General features: G+C 45.4%; 1 protein-coding gene across 3 annotated transcripts in view; it reads right to left on the minus strand.

Moving 5' to 3' along the window:
- Window positions 1-537: 537 nt before the first annotated feature.
- The window catches only part of Dcaf5 (DDB1 and CUL4 associated factor 5), a 101,589-nt gene continuing 76,035 nt past the window's right edge, over window positions 538-26,091 (minus strand). For all 3 annotated transcript variants that reach the window (XM_028876132.2, XM_028876134.1, XM_028876133.2), the window contains exons 8-9: window positions 13,848-13,975; window positions 538-5,012 (exon numbers count right to left, since the gene is read on the minus strand). In XM_028876132.2, coding sequence (XP_028731965.1) covers window positions 3,264-5,012; window positions 13,848-13,975 — 1,877 coding nt within the window. In that variant the 3' untranslated portion in view covers window positions 538-3,263. The remainder of the gene's footprint in view (window positions 5,013-13,847; window positions 13,976-26,091) is intronic.

A 26,091-nucleotide genomic window follows, 5' to 3' on the forward strand; every position in this document is an offset into this window, starting at 1 on the left:
GGAAGAACAGGCTTCCTTTGCAGGGGTTTCCTGACAAGCATCTTGGTTGGTAGGAATGTTTCAATTAAACATAGCCTATGTTCAACAGCTTTAGAGAATGGCACAAGTTTCACTGTTTTTCACTCTCCTCTTTTTAAAGAAAAAAGTTTGCCATGTACCTACCTAAGACATCATGAAAAGCATCATCTCTGGAAGCATCAGAAAACATCCGCTGGGGGAGGGGGTGGCTGTGCTACTTCACTACAGTGTGAAATTCCAACTAATAAAAATGTCAGTTCCAGGAGCTCACTGTCCTGAGTCCCTGTGAGCCTGGGGAAGGAGACCAAGTGGACACAGCACCTCCCTTCCCTTTATTATCAGATGTGACCTCTGTCCCAATACCTAGAAGTGACCTGTTAGACATGGGATTTGTCTTCTGTCTTCAGTGTGGATCTAAATCAATTTTCCAACCGGGCAGCGATGAAAACAGCAAATAAATAAAGAAGGAGGGTGTCTAAGCAACCAAGCCTTCCTAGGAAGAGAGGAGGAAGCCGGGGAGAAGTGATTAATAGGTTTATTTGCATATACACAGAGAAGAGTCAGCGTTGCTGGGTGAGAGGAGGCAGGGCTTTGAGGAGGTAAGGCTTCAGCAGAGGAAGGCACCTTGACAGACAACACGAGACTCCTAGTATATCAGCACAAACTTCTTTTGCCTCAAGCCAACAACTCAATGAACTCATTTATCTGTTGAGAATCATTTACAAAACCAAGTGGGAAATAAAGGGAAGAGAAACAGTTTCACGTACCTGGACCTGCTGCTTAAAACATTATATACAGGATGCAGAAAAAAATCCTTAAGAGGCACTTCCAGGAGTTCTTAGCCTCATCAGTGCCCTCTCTTGCTAGGAAAAACACCCATCATGGAAGAATCTGGGGATTAAATATGTCTTCAACATGGGAGGCCTGGATTCTACAATGGTCCAGGCAAAGGGATCTTCGAAGTGGTTCCCATCAGGCTTCCAGTATCAGGATCACACAACACAAGACCTCTGGAAATGAATGTGGAGTGGCTAAAAGAAGTATCCCTCTTTCTCTTGTTCTGGTGGCTATTTCAGGGCCCAACCTTGAGAACCCAACCTATGGTGCTGGAAGTCTCTCCCCAGGATGGACCACATCCCTCAAAGGATGATCTTTTTCAGCGTCTACAGTTATGAAATAAGTGAACTCTGAATTTTGAATGTTTTGAGTACCCAAATGAGATAGACAGCTTTTACATGAAAGACCACCCTGGGCTCTTGGAAACTAATTATCAATAGCTAATTTTGCTTTCTTTTCCCTCCAGGGAGAATGTGGGGTGTGAGTCTATCTGATTAGATTAAGGTAAAATGGAACAGAAGAATCAGATGTGCTGGCTAAGGGGAAGAGAGACACACACTGAGTGGTTATAACTTTTTTGTATATAAAGGATTAAAAATTCCAATTTAATAATTTTGGAAAAGCAAATGTAAAATGACTTGGGCTTATAAAACCAGAATTTACAATTATCTGTGAATAGCCAAAAGATAAATCATAGAACCATTTTAATTACAAATCTAAAGAAATTCTAACGTTGGTTACAGAATTGCTGTCCCGCTCCCCAGGATGAGTCCAGCTGCTGACTGTATGCATCCCCACTCAGGCGCCTTCCTCTCCTTCCCAAACCGTGCTTTCACACCTCAGCCACATCACCAGATACTAAACTAAGCACATCTTCCTTCCTCAAAGCTCAGCAAGATGCTCTATCCTCCTGGCTTACCAACTGCCTTCCTTTTATAAGCACCTGGCTCCCAGCACTGAACAGCATCCACTCCTCAGCTTCCACAAGTGGTCTTCTCTTGGCTCCATCCCAGCGGGACAGGTCCTCCTCTGAAAGGATGTGTCAGTGAGGCCACAGTCGCCTGGTGCTAAGTCCTCCCTCTGCCAGCTCCAGCCAGGCTCCAGCTGTCCAGCACCTTTGCATCTAAAGTTCCACTGTTCTTTCTTCCTCCTGCTACACCAACAGGATTTCTGGGCATCCTTAGGTCCTATCTTGCACAACCCTTCATTGACAACTCAGGGACCACCATCACCAATATAAACTGGAAACTTGACATTTTCTTCTCTCCATTGTTACCTACTTCAACACAACAGTGTCTTCAGGGAGCCAGGAGACAAACCAGAGACTTGTCTCTCCATATGCCCACTACTCTGTAAAGTTCAGGTGGAACCCCACCGCCTCTGACAGCTCCAAGCCCAAGGAAGATGCTAGGCCTGCCAATTCTGACAGGCAATGGATACAGTACCACATTCTCACTGACGGACTGGCACTGGATACAGTAAGTACCACCTTCTGCTCTCCACTACAACTTGTTAGCATCCCTCTACCAGCCATTTTACTAGTTTGGGTAAAAAGCTCTCCCAAGGGGTCCTTTCTTCTTCCAGTATGCCTGAACTCCATCAGCTGGAGCCAAGGAAGCACCTGCTGGCCTTGAGCGCCTCTTAGGAGCCAGCACACAAGTGGATAAAGTGTGTTGTTCACTAGCTACTGAATGGACCTCACACCGAATGTATCTCTGCCCCTTCTGCAAACAGTGACACTATGGGGATCTGAGCTCAAGTGTCAACCTCTTCTTAGCGGGAACAATGTTCCACTTAGAGTCACAGTAAATGCTCAATGATGTGTCAGCTGCAGAAAACATGGACCATTTAGAAAGGAGCCATGTTTTCCTCTTCAGCAGGGCCAGGCTGAAGGCAGGCCTCTCCTTTCTGCTAGCGTAAATCGACAAGTCACGGCAGCCAGTCTGATCTAGGGACACTCTTGGTTAGGACCAGAACACCTATGTCATGTGGACAATGAACAGGTGAGATGGTAAACTCTACAGACCCACAGGGCTTTGCTGATGGACAGGTAAGAAAGGCCTCAGAAGACAACAAGCCCACATGTGCCAGTGGGTACATACACACAACAACAAGCCAAATGTCCCAAGACAGGGTCACCGTCCCCGAGCCTGCACAGGAACGCTAGGCTCCCATCTCACCAGGAGAGAGCCCTTAGGAGTCTCCCCCGTCAGCAGAGCACAAGGCGGGGCCAGCCGGACATTCTGACCCACTGGAGAGTGGTGAACAGAGGGGGCAGCAGCAGACACGGTTCAGGCCCTGGTTTTATGCGCCTTTAATACTTTTTCCTTTCCTCTGTGTTCACTAAACAAGAAAAAATTACTTTGTAAGGCTACTTCCTGTAGCTTTTTGTTTTCCCTTTGTATTTATCATGTTTTTAGTTTCTTCTCTGAGGAGGAATTCTCTGAATCTGTGTCTTCCAATTCAATTCGGTGCCTTTTGAGGCCACTGTGGCCATGAACAACCTTGCTGCTGCCCATGGCCGAGGGGTCAGAGGGGTCTTCTCTCACTCCAGCACTGGGGGTCTCACAGGCCATTTCAGACCCACAACAATCTTTGTGCAGAAGCATCCCTGTCAGGGGTGGGTCATCATGGTCAGTGTCTGGGTGTCCCGGGGAAGAGCAGACTACTGTCTCCAGCTCCCCAGAGTTCTGGCCATTGTTGTGGGGGTGAGGGGGCCGGGGGTGCAGGTGTCCATTGTTGTGGTTGGCACAGAGGGTGTCAAGGTTCCTGTCCTCACTGTCATCAGACTGGGTCCTGGAACAGTTGCCAGACGCACTGTGGGGAGTGGAACCAGAGGCCTTGGGGACAGGAGAGGGCGGCTCCTCAGCCCGGCTGCTCAGGGCCTTGCCATTGAGCTTCTTGGTTTCAAAAGAGTGTTCGAGAGGGCCGCTATTGTTAGTGTCCTGAGAGGTGCCCTCTGGCACCTCTGCCCAAGGATGGCTGCCGTGCTCACGGCTGGCGCCACTGCTGGGGTTTCTGGTGGGAGTCCCTTCTTTACCGGCATCTTTGCTGCAGCCTTCAGGGGGCAGGTCCTGGTCTCTCTGGGCTGGGCAGGCTTCCTTACTAGAAGAAGGGGTTGGGTTGTCTTTGGGGCTGGTTCCTGCTCTCCCTTCATCTGTCTCCTCTGCCACTAAGGAGGTCTCTCCATCTTTGTTATTTGAGTATGAGATATAGGAGTAGCGGAGCCATTTGTAAGCTTTATAAATCTTTCGCTCTACTGATTCCATGTTGGCAGTTGCTGGTGCCCGGCTTGGTTGGAGATCCAGATCCAGATTGGAAGCACTCCGCTCAGGGGAGGAGTTTGGGGAGGAGGAGAGGTCATCCACTTTGATCTGAGGGTAGTCGTAATTGTCCTCTCCAATGTAGGTGTTGGTGGGCTTGACTGGAGCATTGGGCCGCTCTTCCCGGGCCGTCTTTTGTCGCCTCCGCATGGCGTTTCGCTGCCGGGTGGTGGCTCGGCGTTGGTTCAGTTCCTCTTCTTCCTCCGAGCTGCTGGAACTGCTAGAACTGCTGGATCCATCCTCAGGGCTGGGCGACCTTGGCCGGGGGAAGAGATCTGTGTCCAGCTCAGCCTCACAGGCATTCTCTTCAGAATCAGACTCATTGGACAGGGCCAGGAGGCGCTTGTCCTGGTAGCGCCGCAGAGCAGACAGGCGCTGCTGGCGAGAGGCTGCATCCTCACATGTGGGCGTGGCCGGGGTTGACACCACTGCATTTGTGGCAGTGACACGCAGGGGCCCCAGATGGAAGGCGCTGTCTGCAGACTCGTCTACCGTGGGAGGCGGGGAGCGGGGCAGGGAGGCTGAGGATTCCGAGTCAGTGTAGCCGGAGCGCTCACTGACGCCCGCGTGCAGCTGTAGGATGGTGCTCTCGCTGAGGTCACTGTCCGAGTCGGAGCTCCAGCCCTCGATCTCACGGCGCACCAAAGAGTCAAAGAAGGCCATCATCCGGGGGTCTTCCTGGACAGACTGGTTAGCGTAGTCATGGGACAGGCCACTCCCACTGTTCAATACAAGGCTGATGTACTCTTCATGGGTGTAGAGGCAGCGGGAATCATCTTCAATCCGACCGTCGAGGTCTCCTGTACATCCTGGCTGCTTGTATGGGCTCCAGATCTACACAGAAGATGAAAAACAAAAGCAACCAGGATTGAATGGGAAGTGTTCTATAGTGGGCCATGATAAAGACCACCAAAGCAGAGCTTCTCCCAGACGTTGTCATATTAAAGTCACCAAACACCTTTAAAAATATTTTCTTCCCGGGTACAATGGCACACTCCTGTAATACTAGGGCTTGGGGGGCTGAGACAGGGAGATCACAAGGGGGAATCACCTGAGCTACATAGCCAGAACTTGTCTAAACACAAAACAAAACAGTCACCAACCCCTACACAAAAGAACAAGTTATATGACTCTTATAAAATGTGCATCCAAAGTGAGGCTTTTAGGGGTGGTTGAAAGCCGTTTAGAGCATAGAATTAAATTGTAGTCAGAGACCTAAGGATGTCTTTAGGTGGAGGATACCCACATATTGTCTCTTTCCTCACCAGAAATTATAGCCTTAATCCAAAAGGAAGGGTGGAAGATGACACGAATATTAGGTAGTGTATTTGAAAGTATGCTTTGCCAGGCACGGTGGTGCACTTGGGAGGCAGAGGCAGGTAGATCTCTGTGCGTTCAAGGCCAGCCTGGTCTACACAGTTAAGTTTCAGGCCTTCTAGGGCTACACTGTAAGACCTTGTCTAAACAAAACAAAACAAACACCCTAAAAAGACTTCAGCCTATCGTTCCACTTCTCCCAAACAGCTATATTCTATTTTAGCCAATGAAAATTACTCATTGGAGCTTATAAGAATAGACAACTGCCCACATTGCACTTCCCTCCTGGACATGCAGGCGTCAGTTACCCAGGAAACTGGGTTCTCTTAACCAGGGTGTCACTTGCTTGTTTTACAGGTAATTCTCTTAGCTTCAGGAAGAGGCAAGACATACTCTCCCTGGAAGGGGACTGCAGGCAGCCCCATCCTTTACCTGGTCATTCCTCCCTGGTCAAGGACCTACACCCACAGCTAGAAAGTAGCAAAGTAGAGGCTGTTTTCTGGTGGTGGTTTTTTTCAAGACAGTGTTTCTCTGTGTAGTCTTGGATATCCTGGAAATTACTCTGTAGACGAGGCTGGCCTCAAACTCAAAGATCCACCAGCCTCTGCCTCCCAAGTGCTGGGATTAAAGGCGTGCGCCACCACCACCCAGTAAAACTAGAGTTTTTAATTTAGGTATTTTTGACTCAAAAGCTGAGCTGTCAGTTGCCTTTAGCCTACTGGCTATGGGTAGGATAGGACTTCTGTCGGTCTTTTCTCTGTCGAACACACAGATTGCAAGCCCAGTGCCACTTTGAGATCTTTGGCAGCAGTTAACTCTGCAGCTCACACATGATTGAGACTGTATGATAATGAGTATTTAGAGACTGGTAATGCCTGGGCGGGTGTGTGTGTGTGTGTGTGTGTGTGTGTGTGTGTGTGCTCACCAACCTAAGACAGAGCACCTGTGTGGCCTGGACAGGCATCTCCATGACAGGTAAGGTCCCACGCAACCTAAATCAGAAGCTCATTTTTTAGTAAAGTGGGGACCTGTAGGGCCCTGCCCCCCCCCCTCCCGTTTTGGGTAACCGTTGCCTGGCTTGCTGACCTTGACCTTGATATCCTCCCTATGCTAATTCCCTGCTGGGTTCTACCCTCCTGAATGCTTAAGGGAAGTTTCATGTCTGTGTATCCTGCATAATGGGCGTTAACAGCTTAGATGCAAGATTGTAAAACATCAGTAGCGAACTTCTGCCTTCTGGGGTTCTCCCATTGTGCTGTAAGCCTGTATTTAAGACCTCTTCCCTCCTTCAATAAACAGCATTTGGCATTAAAAAAAAAAAAAAGACTTCTATCCAGAAGTCCCTCAAAATTCAATAGTGGAGTGTGGGGGTCAGCAGAAGATGGAGTGGGGTAAGGAAGGACTAAAGAAGGACACAAGGTTACTTTGGTGAGTGACAACAATGTCTACTATATTGGCTAAGATGATGTCTCACAAATGTATCTATGTATCAAAATTTGCCAAGTTATTTGTTTTAAAGATATTCTCATTTTTATGTCATTCTACCTCAATAAAACTGTTTAAAAGTTTAAAAAAAAAAAAGCTGAGCTGTACAGCTGTGTTAAGTTATGCAAAATCAAGTTCAAGGTAATTAAGCTGTCCCTGACTGCAACTGGTCTACAGAGCAGTACAGAGCAACTCCATTACACCAGCCCATAGCCATGGCATCTTGTGGAATTCCAGACATTTTCTTGTCTGACAGGCTGGTATCTTATCTTTAAATGACATCAAACTCAAGAGAATAGTGTCGTCGTCGTTGTCCCCCTTCACTTCACTAAAGCGAAGAACAAATTCACCTCTTAGGAACTGTCTCCAGGCCTACCCCTCCCACAAATTCCTTGGCGCTTCCTGAGAGCTGATCTCTTTGGAAGATTCCAGTTCACAGGAGACTGAGGACACCTAGGGCCAGTTGCTCCTCCTCCTGGACCCCCCCCCCCAATCCAGGTGTGTTCTTTCCGTTTTGTTTCCTGTCCACAGCTCTTCAAGGTCCTCCCCTCTCCAGCTTCAAATTCTCACCCAGGAACTTGAAAGCAGTGATCCTTCAACTTTAGTGTGCCCAAGAGATACCTCCAGAACAGGGTTGACTCTGAAGCCCCAGAGATGTGACTCAAGGGGTCAGGAGAGGTGAGGCAGGGTTAGTAAACACTAACATATAGTAAGTATAAAGCAAGCAGCAGAAAACAAAGATCTTGTCTGAGGGACATTCAAATTCTTCGTGACAGCCAATGCTTGGAAAACACCTAGGCAGCACAAGACTACAGATGACCACTTCTACACACAGATTTCTCAGGAAATAAGAATTTGGTGTCCTAGGAAGGGAACTGAAGGGCTCAAAAGGTAACCAACCACCTTACGATGCTTTTTGGGGTCTCATTCTTAATTCTGGCCCAAGTGCTTCATTTTCCCAGTTTAAAAAATAATAAAATGTTATTTGCTATCTCCCCTAATATGAAAACAAATCTACGTATTCTTCATAGAAATCCAGACTCTGCTAACATAAACGGCCTAACTACTTCATAAGTGACTTTTTAAAATTAAAATTTTATTTTCTATATATGGGTGTTTTACCTGCCTTGGAGGTGAAAAGAGGTAGTTGGATCCCCTGAAACTGAACCCAGGTCCTCTGCAAGAACAGCCAGTGCTCTTAACCACTAAGCTGTCTCTCCAGCCCTCTGACAAGCCATTTTTAAAGTTCTAATCTCCCAGCCCTCACATTTTCTCTTCAGGAATGAAAATCACAGCATTAAAGGTTAGTTTTATTTGGGCTCTGGAATGTGTCAAGTTAAGCTGAACTGTTTATTTCAAAGCTTGGGACAATGAGATGAGATTGGATCAGAAGGCAGGAGATGTGGAGAGTGGACTCTCAGACTGGCTCCTAGCTAACTGGTGACCCTGCATGAGGCTTGGCTCCTTATTCTAAACAGGGAATTAGATGGGCCCTAATGTAGTCCTAAGATTCAGAGCGAAACAAAACGCCCTCCTAGAAGTCAGTGTGTGTTTGAGAGCAGTACAGAGCAGCAGGAGTCCAGTGCCTCCGTTTCCCACATCCTAAGCAAATGCCTTCATCCTGGAAAGTCTCTATTTCTCAACCACAGATTCAAGAGTAATAAGATAACATAAGTTATAGCCAAGCACTAACTGGCATGCTGCTTTCTCTTTAATTCGGTGGCCGAATCCCACAGCCAGAAAACTTTAAGACCAAAATGCTTTAGCTGGACAACAGAATTACTGACCCCCTACTATCCTGGTCCAGAACCATTTCAACCATTTATGAAATGGTCCATTTCTTTACCTCAAAGTCAACAATTCAAAAGTGAAGCAATGCTGGAGAGATGGCTCAGTGGTTAAAACCAAAGTTCAGTTCCCAACACCCACACAGCAGCTCAGAACCACCTGGAACTCCAGTTCCAGGGGCATCTGATGCAGTCTGGACCCCACAGGCATCTGCAAACATATGGTATACATACATACATGTGGACAAAACACTCACGCACACAAATTAATTTTTTTAAAGCAAATCAATGAAAAAAAAAAAAAAAAAAAAACAACTTGCTAGACTTTTTTGGGAACCCCGCATCTTGGATATGCAGTCATTTTCAAGTGCCCACTCTGTACCTTAGCAACTGTGCTTAAATCTATATTGCAATTACCTCTGAAGAGGGGACCCCATTACTTATTAAATGTGGTTAGCTGTGCCTCCTTGAGGTCTGAGCAGCTTTCTCGACAGGCACAGTTTTCTCAAGCAGCTGCAGAAAAGGATAAGACTCAATTCTTTTTTTTTTTTTTTTTTTTTTTTTTTTGGTTTTTCAAGACAGGGTTTCTCTGTGTAGCTTTGCGCCTTTCCTGGAACTCACTTGGTAGCCCAGGCTGGCCTCGAACTCACAGAGATCCGCCTGGCTCTGCCTCCCGAGTGCTGGGATTAAAGGCGTGCGCCACCACCGCCCGGCAAGACTCAATTCTTATGGATAGCAAATGTTTGAGCTGGGTGACCAGAACATGCTGAAGTAGCAGCTCTAAGTCCTCTTCTCTGTGTAAGTCCTTTGAATTGGACCATCTACTAAACCCACAATTACCTGCACATAGGTAAAGTCCTCAACTGTTAGGTGGGGCTTGCAGACTCTGCAATGTGGCTGTCAGGACCTTCTGGGGTCCTCCAGACTGGTACCCTAGTCCTCTCCTTATCCTCTGCCTTTGGCCACTCAAGATCATTTTCTCAACAGTCATGCATTTTCCCATTTCTGAGCATTTCCTCATAAGCACAATGCCTGGCACAGAGCAGGTGGTAAAGGAATACTTTTTAATCCAACAAAACCAGACTTGTCCCCCTACACACTTTTATTTATTGTATGTTTGTGTGTAGGTGTGAAGCGCAGTGCATGTATGAGGGCAGAAGACAATCGCAGTGCTGGAGTTGGTTCTTTCCTTCTACCAGATGGGTCCCTGGCACTGGATACATGTTTTCAGCCTTCAAACTTTAAGAGCTGGAAAGATGGCGCAGTCACCTCTATTGAGATGATCCCAAATGAAAAAAATCCCTCTGCGGTGTTTTGTCCTCATGTCTCAGGAACCCTTTATCTTTATTTCTCTCCCCTCCTGGGCCATCAATTCCTAGGAAGACTTGTGTGACCTTTCTTTATCTTTATGCTTCCCATAGGGCCTACCATGAACAGCACACAACAGATGTATCATAATATAGAGCTTTGCAAAGAACAATCAGACTGCAACCCACAGATCCAGGGAGGCTACCTAGCAGGGGGGACCCTAGAATGACTGTGGCTTATAATAAGTTTTTGTTTTGCCCAAGCACTGGGCAAGCTTTAGTGAAACATTTCTCTATTAGGATAAAAATTTGTACCGTATCAAGCTGAAAGAATATGCTAGCTGTACTTTGAGGAGGAGAGGCTAAAATCTTTTTAGACTATGGATTAGCCTATAGAAAAATGTCTGCTGTAAATCAAATTGTGAAGGGGAAGATGAAAGAAAAAAATCTCACTTACACAACTTAAGTAAAACATAGCTCTCAGAAGAAAAAAAGAGAAAAAAAAAGAAAAAAAAGAGAAAAAAACATAGCTCTCTGAATAGATGAAGACAGGTTTCTTCTGTATCCCAGAATCTAATCAATATTTATAATTCAGCTATTATTTGGCTTAAAAGGGCTTATTGGGAAATGTTATCATTTTTACTATTTTCTTTGTGTGTGTGTGTGTGTGTGAGACTTTCTAAAAAACTTATTTTTATTTTATGTACCTTGGTGTTTTGCCATGGATATTGGGGTCTCGGGAACTGGAATTACAGACAGTTGTGAGCTGCCATGTGGGTACTGGGAATTGAACTCGGGTCCTCTGGAAGAACAGTCAGTGCTCTTAACCACTGAGCCATCTCTTCAGGCCCCATTTTTACTATTTTCTATAGAGAAAGTATTTTCCAGTTTCAAATAACCCTGGACTTTTGAATTATAATCTGTTTTTATGTTCAAAAAAATAATAATATAGAGCTTTGAGGGAAAAATGAATTTCCCCTTCCTTTTAGCTATAAAACAAACCCCTTCTTTTGCTGAGTGTGGCATCCAGGAGTGTCCATCCAGAACAGAGGACCTGTTCTGAGTGTGAAGAGGCTGGCTCTCTGCCAAGGTGAAGAGACGGCCGTAAAGGATGCGGACAGGGAGAAAGGAGAGTAGACAGAGAAAATCAGAATTCAGGGGAGACGATGCTCTGGAGCCCATGACCTGACGCTGTAGAAGCAGCAATCACAAGGTGACATTCCATTGAACAGCAATTGCCAGGCCCAGCAAACCCCAGGCAAAGGTGTGGCACGCCCTCACTTAAAGAGAATTAGGGGCCTTTTAGGATGCTGTAAACTCAGGCAAGGGTACTAATTCCAACAGAGAGAAGGCCAGCAGCACTTACTTTCAACTGTATCCTTTCTCCCTGCCTCTCCTTCCTGCGTTGACTTTTCCTTTCCTTTCCTTTTTTTTTTTTTTGAGACAAAGCCTCACTGGGTAGCTCAAGTTGATCTGCAAATACACTATCTTCCTGCCTCAGCCTCCCGTGTGCATCACCAAACCCAACCTGTAATGCTCTTCATTCTGTGGTATTCCCAGCCAGACGGCAAATGGGAAGACATCTGTGAGAAACCGAAGCTGAGAGCCCCCGAGAAGCCCTTGTCTTTTTCTCTCACTGTGCACACTTAAGGTTTTAAATGGCCAACTGTGTCTCTTCGTTCCTATGGGAACCTGGGAGCATTGAGTTCCGCAGCTCAATCTGGATAACCTCACAGAGAAAACATTTTCTCCTCTTTCTTGAGAACTTGGCCAGTTTCCAACCTATGACCTTTAGAGTTAAGACTTCAGTTGACTAAACAATATCTGGGGAAACTCAGCACAGAAGCATCCGAGCACACGCCAAACAGGAATTTCTCTTCTAAAGGAGATGCCCAGGCGGAGAGCTCTCTGTAGAGAATGACGTCAACAGGCCTAGAAAGGGCATGTTACAGTGCCAACCTATTCATCACAGGCCAAGGGAGAGTGGAGTAACGTGAGGGGCGGGGCTAGTGCAGTGACTGTCCAAGTGAAGGACAGCTGAGATGGTCCAGTCAGCTGCCCACTCACTCCCTTCCCAAAGCATGGTGGACATGGAGAGGTAAGGCTTCAGCCTGGCTTTCTACACATTACCACATGACCCCAACAGCAATTTGTGATTTAAATTTCATCATCTGCAAATATAAGGGACTGCAGAGTACTCCATCCCAAATGATGCATCGATATTCTCTCCCTCCTTAGCTTAGGGATCGCTGCAGAAGAGAGGGTGGACAAACTCTAAGAGCCAGAGGTGGTGGAGCAGCAGCAAAACCGCATTCTGGACGGATACAGTAGGACAGCTGCACAGAGGAACTCTCAGAGGCAAGTTCAAGCCACACAAAACTCTAACAGCTGAGGAGCTATTAGCAACTGGTGATTGCTGAGGAAGTTCAGTTTTCTTCAGAGGTACCAGACACAGGAGGCGGCACACACCCAATAAAGGTCCTAACCCCACACATCGCGACAGTGCGAAATGGATTAAGTGGGCTGAAAACACAAAGCGCACAAAGTTGGGAGGGGATAGTGGTTGGGGGAATAGGGAGTGGATTTGATCAAAAGACATCATGTGCATGTATGAAATCCTCAAACAATAATACTAAATCATGACAAATTTTCTCAGGTTTCATTTGTCACTAAAAACATTGAGGAATTTCAACTACTGTGGGAAGCATAACCTCCGCCTGGCTCTGTCTCCCGAGTGCTGGAGTAAAGGCTGCACTACCACCGCCTGGCCAGACCCACTTTTAAAGCTAGTCACCAGGCTTTGACGCATGGAGTGTATTCTGCACACGACTTTACGTGTTGTATTCTAGCAGTTTCTGATCTTGGCTGGTGAGTTCTGCTCATAAACATGTTACAATGGTTCTGAAAGGAAGTCATTAAAAAATCACTTAAAAAACAAAGGAGCAGGGGAATAGTGATGCAGATCTCTGTAAGTTCAAGGCCAGCCTGGTCTACAGAGTGAGTTCCAGGACAGCCAGGGCTGCTACACAGAGAAACCCTGTGTCAAAACAAAACAAACAGAAACAAACCACAAACAAACAAACAAACAAACAAACAGCTGTAGCCCTGCCTGGCCTGAATTCACCCTGTAGGATGATGATAGCTTAAACTCGGAGATTTGCTCAACTCTGCATCCTGAGAGCTGGGATTAAAAACATGTAAACATATACCACCACGCCCACCTACTCTTTTTGGGGTCGGGGTGGGTTTTGAGACAGGGTTTCTTTGTGTAGCCCTCGCTGTCTGGGAACTAACTCTGTAGATCAGGCTGGCCTTGAACTCACAGAGATCCCCCTGCCTCTGCCTCCCAAGAGCTGGGATTAAAGGCATGTACCATTACCACCCGACCCTTACCTACTTTTACAATATAAACTTCTAATATTTTCTAATATGTCAAATCACTGACACACCATCCCCTTAAAGACAGAGTCCTGCTCTGCAGCAGGGCTGGCTTTGGGTTTGTGGTTCTCCTAACCTCAGCTCTAAGTGTCAGGCTTACAGGCGTGGCCCACCATTTTTGGCACTCACTGAGAACTTTAACAAATGCTTTATAGATATAAATCCCTATACACATTGTTCCAGTTTCTTCCAGTTATGAACTACAGGGTTGGGGATTTAGCTCAGTGGTAGAGCGCTTAAGGCCCTGGGTTCAGTCCTCTTAAAAAAAAAAAACAAAAAAAACAACTACAAACATTTTCCCTAAAAATGATGGAAGGGGAAAGAAAGTGTCTCACCTTGATAATCTTTTCTACACCAGAAGAGCAGATCATGTACGTGTGGGGGTTAAACCGGACCTGGTTAACAATAGACCGATGCCCTTTCAGCACCATGAAGGCTCCATTGACCACCCTGCCAATGCCACCTGGGAAGACAAAAGGAAACCGAGTCAAATGATAAAACAGGCTCCAGTAATGACGCATAAACAACTCAGAACCGCAGCTGAGATTTCTTCCTAACTCTGTGAGAGCAGAATGCATAACCTCAGATAAGGTTGCCATGGAAAGAGGGATGGAACACCTCCCCGCATATGCACTCTTCCCAAGAGCCTGTCTTTCTTTAGCCTGCAAGCAATGCCCACGACCACCCACAGCAATTCCATTGTCAATGACCCGAAGCCACTTAAAACTTCAAGTTTTTGGTCTCCAAGTTCTAATCCAAATGTCATCTTAGGAAATGCAATAGAACAAAATGAGACTGAATGCTTGGGACGAGTTAAACAGCTAAGCCAGGAGCATGCAAACCAGGAACCTGTGACGATTTAAATACACAAGGCGTGCGTCTTTGATCTGTTCAACTCTCAGTTTATACTAAGACGACATCAGAGGGAGGGAAAACAGGGTAACAATGCAAAGAATCCTTTTTTGTCCTCGAACAGCAGGGAGAGCTGAAGACAAAGGAGACCTGGATCACGTTCATAATAAGCAAGTATTAAGAGTTGGAGGTAGAACCAGTGAGACAGCTCAGTGGAGAAAAGCACTTGTTGTCCGACTCAACCTGAGTTCAATCCTAGGGCCTCACAACCATGGAAGGAGTTGTCCTTGCCCAAAGTAAATAAATAAATGTAATTAAAAATAATTAAAAAATTTGAATTACAGAGTGGGCCTTGAAAACAACATGTACAGTTCCATTCAACAATAAGTCCACTTATAGAAAGCTTTATAATTTTTGTTTGTTTGTTTTTCAAGACAGGGTTTCGAGCCAGGGTAGCCCTGGCTGTCCTGGATCTCGCTCTGTAAACCAGGCTGGCCTCGAACTCACAGAGATCCACCTGCCTCTGCCTCCCAAGTGCTGGATTAAAAGTGTGTGCTACCACGCCACGCTTGAAAGCTGGATTTTCAGGAACACCTTGTAAGTATCCTTTAGAGAAAGAAAAAAGTACCAAGGGCCTGGAATGTGTTAACACAGTAAAGATATTGTCATTAATGAACTTGGGACACACTCAGAGGTTCGATACAGAATGGCAATGGCATTACATCCCCACGAAACACTTGCTCTGCATTCTGAACAAAGTTGCTTCTGAGTGGTCACCCACAACTGAGTACACACAAAGCTAATAAGGCAGAGTGAGGCATCCAGACACAAACCAGTGTTACCTGAGCCATGGATACTTTGTGCCTCTACCAAGAGGCAAAGGACTGTTAAGTACTGTTTCTGTCCTATGTACCCCATCCCACTCCTAGCAATACTTCAATCAACACTCATTCCAGACATTCCCCAGGATCTCAGAGAAGGAACACTGACTAAGACAATGTGCCTCCCCCAAGTAGCCTCTTTCCGGGAACCTTTCTGCATTTGGCCTCCTGGATATGCAGGCTGACATGGTGGGGTATAGGTGTGTCTGACCTGTGGCCCATGGCTGCATGTGTCCCAGGACAAGAGTGTGGCCTGACACATTGTGTCACAATGTCAAGTACCTGAGGGTGGGAGGGAGGAGGGAAAGATGGCTTGGGCCTAGGGAGAGGAAAGGGATCCATGGGAACCTAAGGGCACACAGCAGCTCTCTAGGCACAGGGCTCACAGGATCCCTCAGGAGCACGCTTTTACTTTTACTTCTGTTGCTGTGATGAAACATCCCAACAAAAAGCAACTTAGGGAAGAAAGGGTTATTTTGGCTTACAGTTCCACATTATAGTCCATTACTAGGGCCAGTATTGGAGCAGGACCTGAGACAGGTGGCCACATCACATCCATAGTCAGGAGCAGAGAGAAGGAACGCAGGCATGCTGGTATTCAGCTAGCTTTCTACACAGATACAGGCCAGAGTCCAAATGGTGCTGCCCACTTCACATCAATGAAGGCTATCCAAACAATCTTCCAGCTGGTTGTGGTGGAACACACCCTTAACTCAGGAGGCAGAGGCAGGTGGACCTCTGAGTTCAAGGCCAGCTTGATTTACATAGTGAGTTCCACAGACACCAAAGCTACAAAGTGAGACCCTGTCTCAAAAAAATCCAGAATAAAACAATCTTCCAGAAGCACGCCCACAGGCCAACCTCATCTAGACAATCCTTCCTGCAGCCCTCTTCCCAGGAACTCCTAGGCTGACCGTGAAGACTGACTAGCATGTGCAGCTGCGTGTCTGTTTCTGTTGTAGGAAAGGTTGACCTGTCAAGGTCAACCTACACCCCAAATGGGGTGGTCACTAGTAAAGAAATGGTATTGAAGCTAGTGTCAATCTTCTGTTTAATCCTACTGTGGGTTTTTTTTTTTTTTTTTCTTCCTGTCCAAACTGGAATCCAGGAAATCTGAAAAAGGATCCAGGTTAACAGAGCCAAGGTTCTGATGGTAAAACAGGTACAGGAAGCATTTCTGCCATTTGTTAGGGCAACCAAGACCACGTTCCCAGAAGCACAGCAGTGGATGGGCTCTCAATGCACGTACAGTACTTTCCTCAGCACAGAAGCACCAAATTAGCATCAACACATCTTTGGACTGCATTGTGTGCTAAAATGTTCAATTCCAAAACTTGCTGTTTGAGTTGCTAACTTGACTTTCATAAAAAATTGTTAAAATGAGTTTTGCTGGGGTTTAGGTCAGAATGCCCCACAATTTTTCAAAGATCCCGAAATATAGCCTGTCACTTTGTACTACCTATTTATGTGAGGTACATGCTCAGCATTGATGGTTACAGAATCAAAGTGTCTATCAGCTCTGGACAATGTTCAAGATGCTCTATGTTCGCAGATTCAAACACTCAGCCAAGATGGAATTAATTCCTTACATAAAAATAAAGAGGCGAGCTGGGGATGTAGCTCAGCGGTGGAGCACTGCCCAGCAAGCTCGAGGTGCTGAGCCGATCTCCAGCATGCAGTAAGTATATGAACAAGCACGTCCACTTCATTAGGATGCAAATTTTCATTCATTTTTATACTAAATGCTAAAATTATATGGACACCAAATAATTGTTTTAAAACACATTTGTATCATTTACTACCCATAGCTGTTTGGTTTGTACACCTATTTGCTATGCCTACATCCCCAGGGAGGGGAAAAGAGCTGCAGTGGGGACAGATAAAGACATCCTGCTCTGCACTCTGGTTCTTGGGTTTCAAATGACTGATCAAATATAGATGTAACAGTACAGTGTATGCAAATATTTGTTGAGTTATGATCTAGTAGCTAATAATGAATATCAACAAATAAACTGCAAGTTAACAGTTTAACAAATAAACATACTCAGAAAAAAAGGACAGGTCTTCCTGAGCTGTCACTTCTGTAAAACAGTCATTTCTTGGGGCCATCTGCTCTGGTTGGCTTTGTCAAACATGATGGCACTTGTTTGCAGGTTTTATTCAAAAGTCAATGGAGATTATAGAGAAAGCTCAGTCAGCTCCCAGCACCCACGTGGTGGCTCACAACCCCTTAGTTCCAGAGGATTCAAGGCTCTGTGGGTACCACACACAGGCAAAACACCCATGCACATAAAATAATCCTTTTTTTTTTTTTTTCTTTTTTTTGGTTTTTCGAGACAAGGTTTCTCTGTGTAGCTTTGCGCCTTTCCTGGAACTCGCTTTGGAGACCAGGTTGGCCTCGAATTCACAAAGATCTGCCTGCCTCTGCCTCCCGAGTGCTGGGATTAAAGGCGTGCGCCACCACCGCCCGGCTCCTTTTTTTTTTTTTTTTTCTTTTTTTAAGGTCAAAGTTGAGGCTGGGAAGAGGGCTTAGTGTGTAAAGTGCTTGCTCACAAGTATGAAGAGCTGAGCTCAGATCTCCAGGACCCATATATTGCCTGATATACAAAACAGAAAAAAAAAATTTAAAAAGACCTTGTCTCAAGGACGGTGAAGACTGACACCTGAGGTTGTCCTGACCTCTACAAGTGCACAGTTCAATTGCCTAGTTCTATCTCTAGAAAGACAGGAAGGAAAAAAAGAAGGAAGGAAGAGAGAGAGGGAGGGAGGGGAGGGAGGGAGGGAGGGAGGAAGGGAGGGAGGAGGGAAGGAGGAAAGGAGGGAAGGAGGGAGGAAGGAAGGAAGGAAGGCAGACAGGAAGGAAGGAAGGGAGGAAGGGAGGAGGAGGGAAGGGAGGAGGGGAGGAAGGAAGGAAGGAAGGAAGGAAGGAAGGAAGGAAGGAAGGAAGGAAGGAAGGAAGGAAGGAAGGAAGGAAGAAGCCACATTGGCTTTTGTTTTCTCCTCCAAATTGAGCCAAATGTTCCCAACAGAGAAAACAAAGGACTACACCTTAAAGTCCTAATTTCTGTCCTCTTCTCTACTTATCTCTTCTCATGACATCTGGTCAGTCAGGGGTTTACCTCCTTAGGCTTCTCAAGAGTCAGACATTCCTCTCACTTGTCAACTCCAGCTACTTGGTTCTCGCCAACATCATCGACTTCCCGAGTCCACCAAGAACAACTACACTTTCAATTTAAAAGCTAAAAGCAGTATGGTCAAGATTTGTTCATGCTTTTTATCTAGAAGTACCTAATTAATCATGCAGGGACGTGGTCTTCAGTACCACACAGATAGAAAACTTATATTTTGTACCAAAATCAATCCAAAATGCAACCTTAATGAAATACCATTATTGATTTTCTTGTTGTTGGAATCATTGGCCAGACACTGCTGTGAGAAGAGGAAGGCAAACCGCTAAATCAACACTAAGATGAGGAAGGCGAAGTATTAAAGCAGTCCTGAGGGCCAGAGAGCAGATGATGGGGAGGACACAGAGGCGAGGAAGACAACAGGCTGAGTGTGATGGTGCACACCTGTTATCTCAGCTCCCAGGAGGCTGAGGCAGGAAGATTCTGAGCTTGAGGCCATGGGCTTCATAGCGAGACTTTGCTCCAAAACAACAATGAAAACAAACCAAAAAATTAAGGCAGAAAAAAATAAAAAAGAAAATGTGCATTTCCGAGCAAGCGCCCAGGCCTTCATGAAGAGAAAAAGAACTCAGATTTTGCAGACTTGGATGCTGCCATGCCCACTCTAGTAAGACAGAGCCAGGATGACTGTCAAAAGAACAACTGTTAGGAGTGGAACATCATTCTAGACTCACGCAAAAAAGATTGTTGTATAGGAAATGTTTTAAGCAGTCACAGAAGAACCTTAACAGATTTTCAAAGTACAGCTATGAGCAAATACTAACAAACAATACAACATTTTAGAAGTTGAAGTATCAGGTAACTAGTCATTCAAATGACACAAGGGATATAACAACAACAACACTGAAATTACCTTCTTGGGCTTAGGAAACTTTAGCAGATGAGAGCATGTGATATTTATTAAAGAATCCAATGGTTAATCCAGTCTGCAACCCAACTGATCTTATTGACACAGCTTACTACCCTTCATGTTGTTCTCCCAAGACTACTGATCTCCCTTCCTCCTTTTCTTTTCCTTATTTCCCCTTCTTTCCCCCCTCCCCCTCTCCCTCCTCCCCTCCCCTCCCAGCACAGGCTTTGCTATGTAGTCTGGGCTGGCCATGAACTCATTTTGCCTCAGCCACCTAGCAGGGATTGCAGGCATATACCCCCACGCCTGGCCACGGTCATTCTTTCTTAGCTTTTTTTGCTAATCAAGAAATTATAATGCTTTTGCTTCCTCCATGTATCTCTCGTCTACCTGTTGGACCTTGGTTCAAGCCACCACTAGCTCTTCCCGTGTCTCCTGAAACACAGAGTAGTTCTCCCCGTTGTCCTCTCCTTGACAGCACCCTACCACCTACACTCGACTCAGCAGCCAGGGCAATCCTCTAAAAACAGGTCACGTCAGGTTGGAATGGTTCCTCAGTTCTTCAATAAATTCACACAGCTGAATATCTGTCCATCCTCCTTTGTTCATTTACCTTGGACCTCATCTCCCATTGTATAGCCCCTTCAATATCCTCGCTCTGCTCAACCCATCAGCTTCCACGTGTGTCAAATACACACGGCCCACTCCTGTTCCAAGACCTTTCTTTCTGAAGGCTCCCTGAAATGTCCTTCCCCGGACTGATACACGGCGCTCTCTCTCTTACCTTCTGAGGTTTTCACTCAACTTGTGACCTTCTCAATGAAGCCTCTACTGAATCAAAAGCTGCATCTCTTGGCTTCCCAAGCCCCACCAATGCCGTTCTTACAACCCTTACTCTGCTTGACTGTTTTCCACTGCACAGCTGGACACTGGTGTTATTCATGCCTACCGTATCTGAAGAAAAGTTTCTTCACTAAGAGTGAACTCTCTGATGGCAGGCCTCTGGCTCTGCTGTACCCCAGTCTCTACAACACTGCCTAGCTGCAGGTTTTCAATAAATATTTGATGAACAAACTGAAAAACAAATATATTAGACTGTAGAATATAAGGGAAAAAACCAAACCAAACCAAACAACAACTCCACTTGTAGGCTCTAATACCCAGAATATGGATTTATCTAGATGTTTCTTTGTCTCTATGTTCCTGATGCTACTTTTGGATTTTCTTTCTTTTCTTTTTTCTTGTTCTGAGACAAAGTTTTTCTGTGTAGCCCTGGCTACCCCAGAACTCGCTCTGTAGGCGAGGCTGCTCTCAAACTCAGAGATCCACCTGCCTCTGCCTCCCAAGTGCTGGGATTGAAGGTCTGTGCCCCCACGGCCTGGCTGGATGTTTCTTTTATAGGTTTCTCACCACAGTAAGAAAGAGCTAAGAAAAAGGCAATTAAACTCCCATCTATCTAGCCTTCATGATGCTTTCAAGTGTCAGTTCCATGAAAATCTTACTAAGCTCCTTAAGTCTATTCATACTCTTCTTAGTAATTACCTGTCTATGGACCTTGGAATCCTATGTCTTACGTAGCAAGCCTTCTTGAGGGACTATCTTTGGACTGCCAGCCCACAAATAATGACCCGGACACTTATTATTATTAAAGTTTGGCCTTAGTCTAGACTTTTTCCCAACTAGTTCATATAACTTAAATTAACCTGTCTATTAATCTACATTCTGCCACGTGTCTTGGTTATGTCTGTTCTGTACCATATGTCTGACTTCTTCAGTCTCTGGCGAAATCTGCATGCCTAGCTTCCTCCTCCTCTTCCTCTCCCTGGAAACCCCGCCTATCCTTTCCTGCCCATTGACCATTCAGCTGTTTATTAAACCAATCAGAAGGTGCCTTGGCAGACACATCTTCACAGTGTACAAATATTCCATGACAGTCTTAAGATACCTAACCAGAATCATGTTTAAATTAAGTATGTGCACATGCAGGTAATACCCTTTTGCTCATCCCTCTTATCACAGAAATTACTCCCCCCCCTTTTGGTTTTCACAGGGTTTCTCTGTGTAGCTTTGTGCCTTTCCTGGAACTCACTCTGTAGACCAGGCTGGCCTCAAACTCACGGAGATCCGCCTGCCTCTGCCTCCCGAGTGCTGGGATTAAAGGCGTGCGCCACCACTGCCATCCAGCCAGAAATTCTTAAGTTAAGAAAGTGGCTGGAGTGTGGCTCTGTGGTAGAACATTTGCTTAGTATAGTCAAGGCCTGGGTTAAGCTTCCCATAGCACTGTAAAGGAAAATAAAAGAATCTATCTTTTCATGATCTGTTCAAACGACTTTGCAATAATGTCTTCTCTAAGATATTCAGTAAGTGAACGAACTCAAGTAAAGCCCCATGCCGTAGTCTCTGGAACAAAGCTTGAAGGAGAAAGCTGGAGCTATAACCTGCAAGGATAAGATTTGGTGAATAGCTGCTGAGAAATCAGCCCACTTCATTTTTGACTCCACTGGTAGAATGAGAGAGTTTACAAATATGAAGGGCAAAAGACATTTCTCCTCCTACATACTTAGAAGAGATGCCCTGAGGAACCTGAACATTCATTCCAAAGGCCAACAGTTGTGGAGAAACACAAAGACACTGACAAGACAGAGGGAGCGTCTCTGTCTCTGGGGAACATGAAAGCACTAAGAGATGAGAGGAGCCAGATGGGGACTACGGTGCTGTCGGCAGGGCCCCAGGACTCCACAGGCAGCATGTTCAGCTGTACCGAGAGACAAGTGTACTGAGCTCTTCCTTCATATGGACTTCACATGTGTCTGCAGCCAACTACGTGTGGCCAACTGCAAACAGTTGTTTTTCCAGTTACAAGGAAAGCACAAACCAGATGTCTGAGCCTGACTCACTGAGAGCAGATGTCTGGGAAAAGCAAAGGAGGGCCAGTGACATGGCTCTGCAGGTAGATGCAATCCCAAGCCTGATGAGCAGTTCGATTCCTGGAATCCATGGTGGAAGGAGGGATCCAATTCCTGTAGGCTGTCCTCTGACCTTTGTGCATACGCACACATACACAGAATAAAATTAAATATAGAAAAGAGGAATAGCTATTGTCTACACACACATGCAGGCTGACAAATACACCTTATGGCTGTTTCCAGCCTCTGGCCTGTGGGGGTGGCTGAAGCGACTTGACAGTGAAAAGTTTGTTAAAAAGGAAGCCCTTTAGATGACTCATGACTCCAGCAGTCTTCACGTAAGAACCACTGGGTCAGTCATTCACGGGGACACAAAGGACAGTGTCTCTATCCTGCCTTTTTTAAAGGAATGTTCAGAAAGGGAGGAGACTTTTAAATGAGGAAGAACAATCACTGAACAGCTACTAAGTACTCTCACAGTAACACCAAGTGGACATTATGGCTTTCACTGATGTCACTGTTCTTACTTTACATAGGAAGAAACAGTTTGGAAGGGTTAGAGTGTTCTTCTACAGCCCCCGACTATAAGATGAATGGATCAGGAAAACAGGACTATCATTCTATCTGCATTATACCTTTCTCTATAAATAATAAGGTCAGGGCTAGAGATATAGCTCAGTGGTAGGGTGCCTGCCTAGCATGCCAGAGGCTCTATCTAGGTTCAAACAACAGTGTGTGGTGATATTTTATTTGTGCTCTAACAAATAAAGTTTGCCTGGGGATCTGAGGACTGGATCAGCCACTATATTAAACATAGAGGTCAGGCAATGGTGGCACACACCTTTAATCCCAGCACTAGTTAACCATAGAGTTCTGGAGGTCTGGACAGACAGACAGGAACTGATAGAGCTGGGCGGAGAAAAAGAAGTAAGATGGCAGGGCACAGAAAGGTACATAAGGCGTGAATATACAGCAAGTAGCTCTCTTGGGCTGAGGATTTCTTGGTGGTAAGAACTTGTGGCTGGCTTGTTCTATTCCTCTGATCTTTCAGCTTTCACCCCATCTGGCTCTGGGTTTTTTATTAATAAGACCATTTAGCAGTTCGAGTTACATCAGTTAACACACACACACACACACACACACACACACACACACACCAGAGAAAGAGAAGAAGAGAAACATATATGTAGTATGGCATTAAATTAGTCATATCTCAGGGGAAGCTGCTCTATCTGTGAACACCTTAAAGCTTACACAAGCTAGAAGAAAGAGAAACACTAATATTTAACTCATCTTTCCCACTACTTTGCCAAATCTATTATTTCCACATATCTAAGTTACTAGAGAGAAAATGCTTTGTATCTACACTGATCATAATAGTCCTAGTAGCAGTAGTGCAATACTTATTAACACTCAGAAGGCGGAGGCAGGTAGATCTCTGCGTTCAAGGCCAGCATAGTCTACAAACTGAACTCTAGGTTAGCCAGGGCTACATAGTAGGACCTTGTCTTTTAAAAAAAAAACAAAAAAGATTTTATTTATTTATGTGTGTGCTTATCTGTATGAGTATGCACACACCACAGCATGTGTGTGGTGGCTAGAGAACAACCTGCAGACTTGCAGGGGATGGTTCTCTCCTCCTACCACGTGGGTCCTGAGGACCAAATTCAGGTCATCAGGCTTGGCAGCTAAGGCCTTTGGCATCTGGGAAACCATGTCTTCTATTTCTATATACTGTTTTCAGAAAGCTCCTAGGACTATTAAATCACTAAAACGTGGCAAGAACGGGGACATTTTACAGAAGGAACTGCCTTAGGCAATCCTGTTTTTGAGACCTGCCTTACGTAGCTCTTCAGCTGTGGTTGGACTGGAGTTCAGGCCCGATGCTCCTCTCGCTGTGTATGTGACTTGCAATCTCTCTCTCTTGTTTTCAGGATTACCACACACAACAGGTACCTTTTCTTTCCATTTGGGAGGTGTGAACATTCACACAAGCATTTGCTTTGCCACAGCAAAACCCTCAGTTCTATTCCTTCCTGTGACTTGTTACAGGGGATTTGGGAAGTTCTATCAACTAAAAGGTGACCTGACCCTGCTAGGTAGAGTTTTACAGTATAGGTCTTACAACTAGAAAGTCTTACATGAATTACTGGCCAAATCATTAAGTTGGAATTATTTGCATCAAAAATTTTAATTTCTTTAGAATTTGTATAGCATTAAATAAGAAACCACACCCCTAATACCCAAAAAGAAAAGAGGGAGGAGGGGAAGCCCAACTAGCTGGATATTCAAAACAAAACAAAACAACAACTATGAATTGATTGCTAGCATTTAAAAATTAGAGACCAGAAGGATGGCTCAGCAAGCACAGTGATGTGCTGCTAAGTCGTCCGACCCGAGTTCAATCCTGAGGAACCATATGTGGGAGAGAATCAACTCCCCCAAGTTGTCCTCTAATCTCCACATGTGCCTGAGGGCACATGAGTATGTGTGCCTGAGTGCAGATGTGTACATGTTTGTGCACACACACAGAAATACGATTTTAAAAAAGTATAGCTGTTTGTTACATATAAAAAGAGATGTCAAGCATTTCTTTTTCATTTTTCTTCAAGACAAGAGTTTCTTTGTGTAGCCCTGGCTGTCCTGGAACTCGCTCTGTAGCCCAGGCTGGCCTCGAACTCACAGAGATCTGCCTGCTTCTGCCTCCCAAGTGCTGAGATTAAAGGCGTGGCGCCACATCATCTGGCAATGTCAAGCATTTCTGAAGCCAGTCTGAAGAAGGCTAAGAAGGTGAACAGAGAGCAGTTACACCATCACACATTTCTCTAGAGCCCACCTGCCAGGAACTGCACACCCCACTTAAGCTGAGACAGGTGTTGTCAACCGACAGTGATCCCAAAAGGTTCCGATCTAAGAGCATAAACTGGAGGTGCAATTAAAGAAAAATCTGGATATCTAGGAGAACCATTGCTGCATGGCTCTTACAGTCATATTAAATTTAAATTCGAGTGTGTGTGTGTGTGTGTGTGTGTGTGTGTGAGTGAGTGTGAGTGAGTGTGGGCGTACTCTGGGTAGAGAGGTCAGAAGATAACTCTTTGTCTCCCATCATCTTGTGGGGTCTAGGGACTGAACTCAGGCCGTTAGGCTGCACACGAGCACCTCTGTCGGCTGAACCAGCTCGCTGGCCTTTACAGCCGTACTTTAACTGTCCCTCAAATAGCCTCCATATAAAATTAAGATACATAGTAAGGGGCTGGAAAGATGGCTCAGCAGTTAAGATCACTGGCTGCTCTTCCAGAGATCCTGAGTTCAATTCCTAGCAACCACATGCTCACAACCATCTATAATGGGATCTGGTTTCCTCTTCTGGTGGCTCTGAAGACAGGACACACACACACACACACACACACACACACACACACACACACATAATAAATAAATATTAAAAAAAAAGATACATAGCAAGTTCCAGGTTAGTTAGTGCTACACAGTGAGACCTTGTCTCAAAAATAAATAAACAGCACTTAGGAGACAGAGGTACACTGTGGTGATATATTGTGTACCCCAATAAAGCTTACCTGGGATCAGAGGACAGAACCAGCCACTAAATTAGACATAGAGGTCAGGCAGTGGTGGCACACGCCTTTAGTCCTATCACTCGGGAAGCAAAGATCCGTTCAGATCTCTGTGAGTTCAAGGCTACACTGGGCTACACAAGAGAAACAGAACCAGGCAGTGGTGACACATGCCTTCAATCCCAGGAAATAATGTGGCAGGACACAGAAAGGTATATAAGGCGTGAGGAAATAGGAACTCGTTCTCTTGAGTCTGAGGATTTCGTAGAGGTAAGCTAGTGGATGGCTGTTCTGCTTCTCTGATCTTTCAGCTTTCACCCCAATATC

Source organism: Peromyscus leucopus, chromosome 14 (assembly GCF_004664715.2).
Source record: "Peromyscus leucopus breed LL Stock chromosome 14, UCI_PerLeu_2.1, whole genome shotgun sequence".
NCBI lineage: Eukaryota > Metazoa > Chordata > Mammalia > Rodentia > Cricetidae > Peromyscus > Peromyscus leucopus.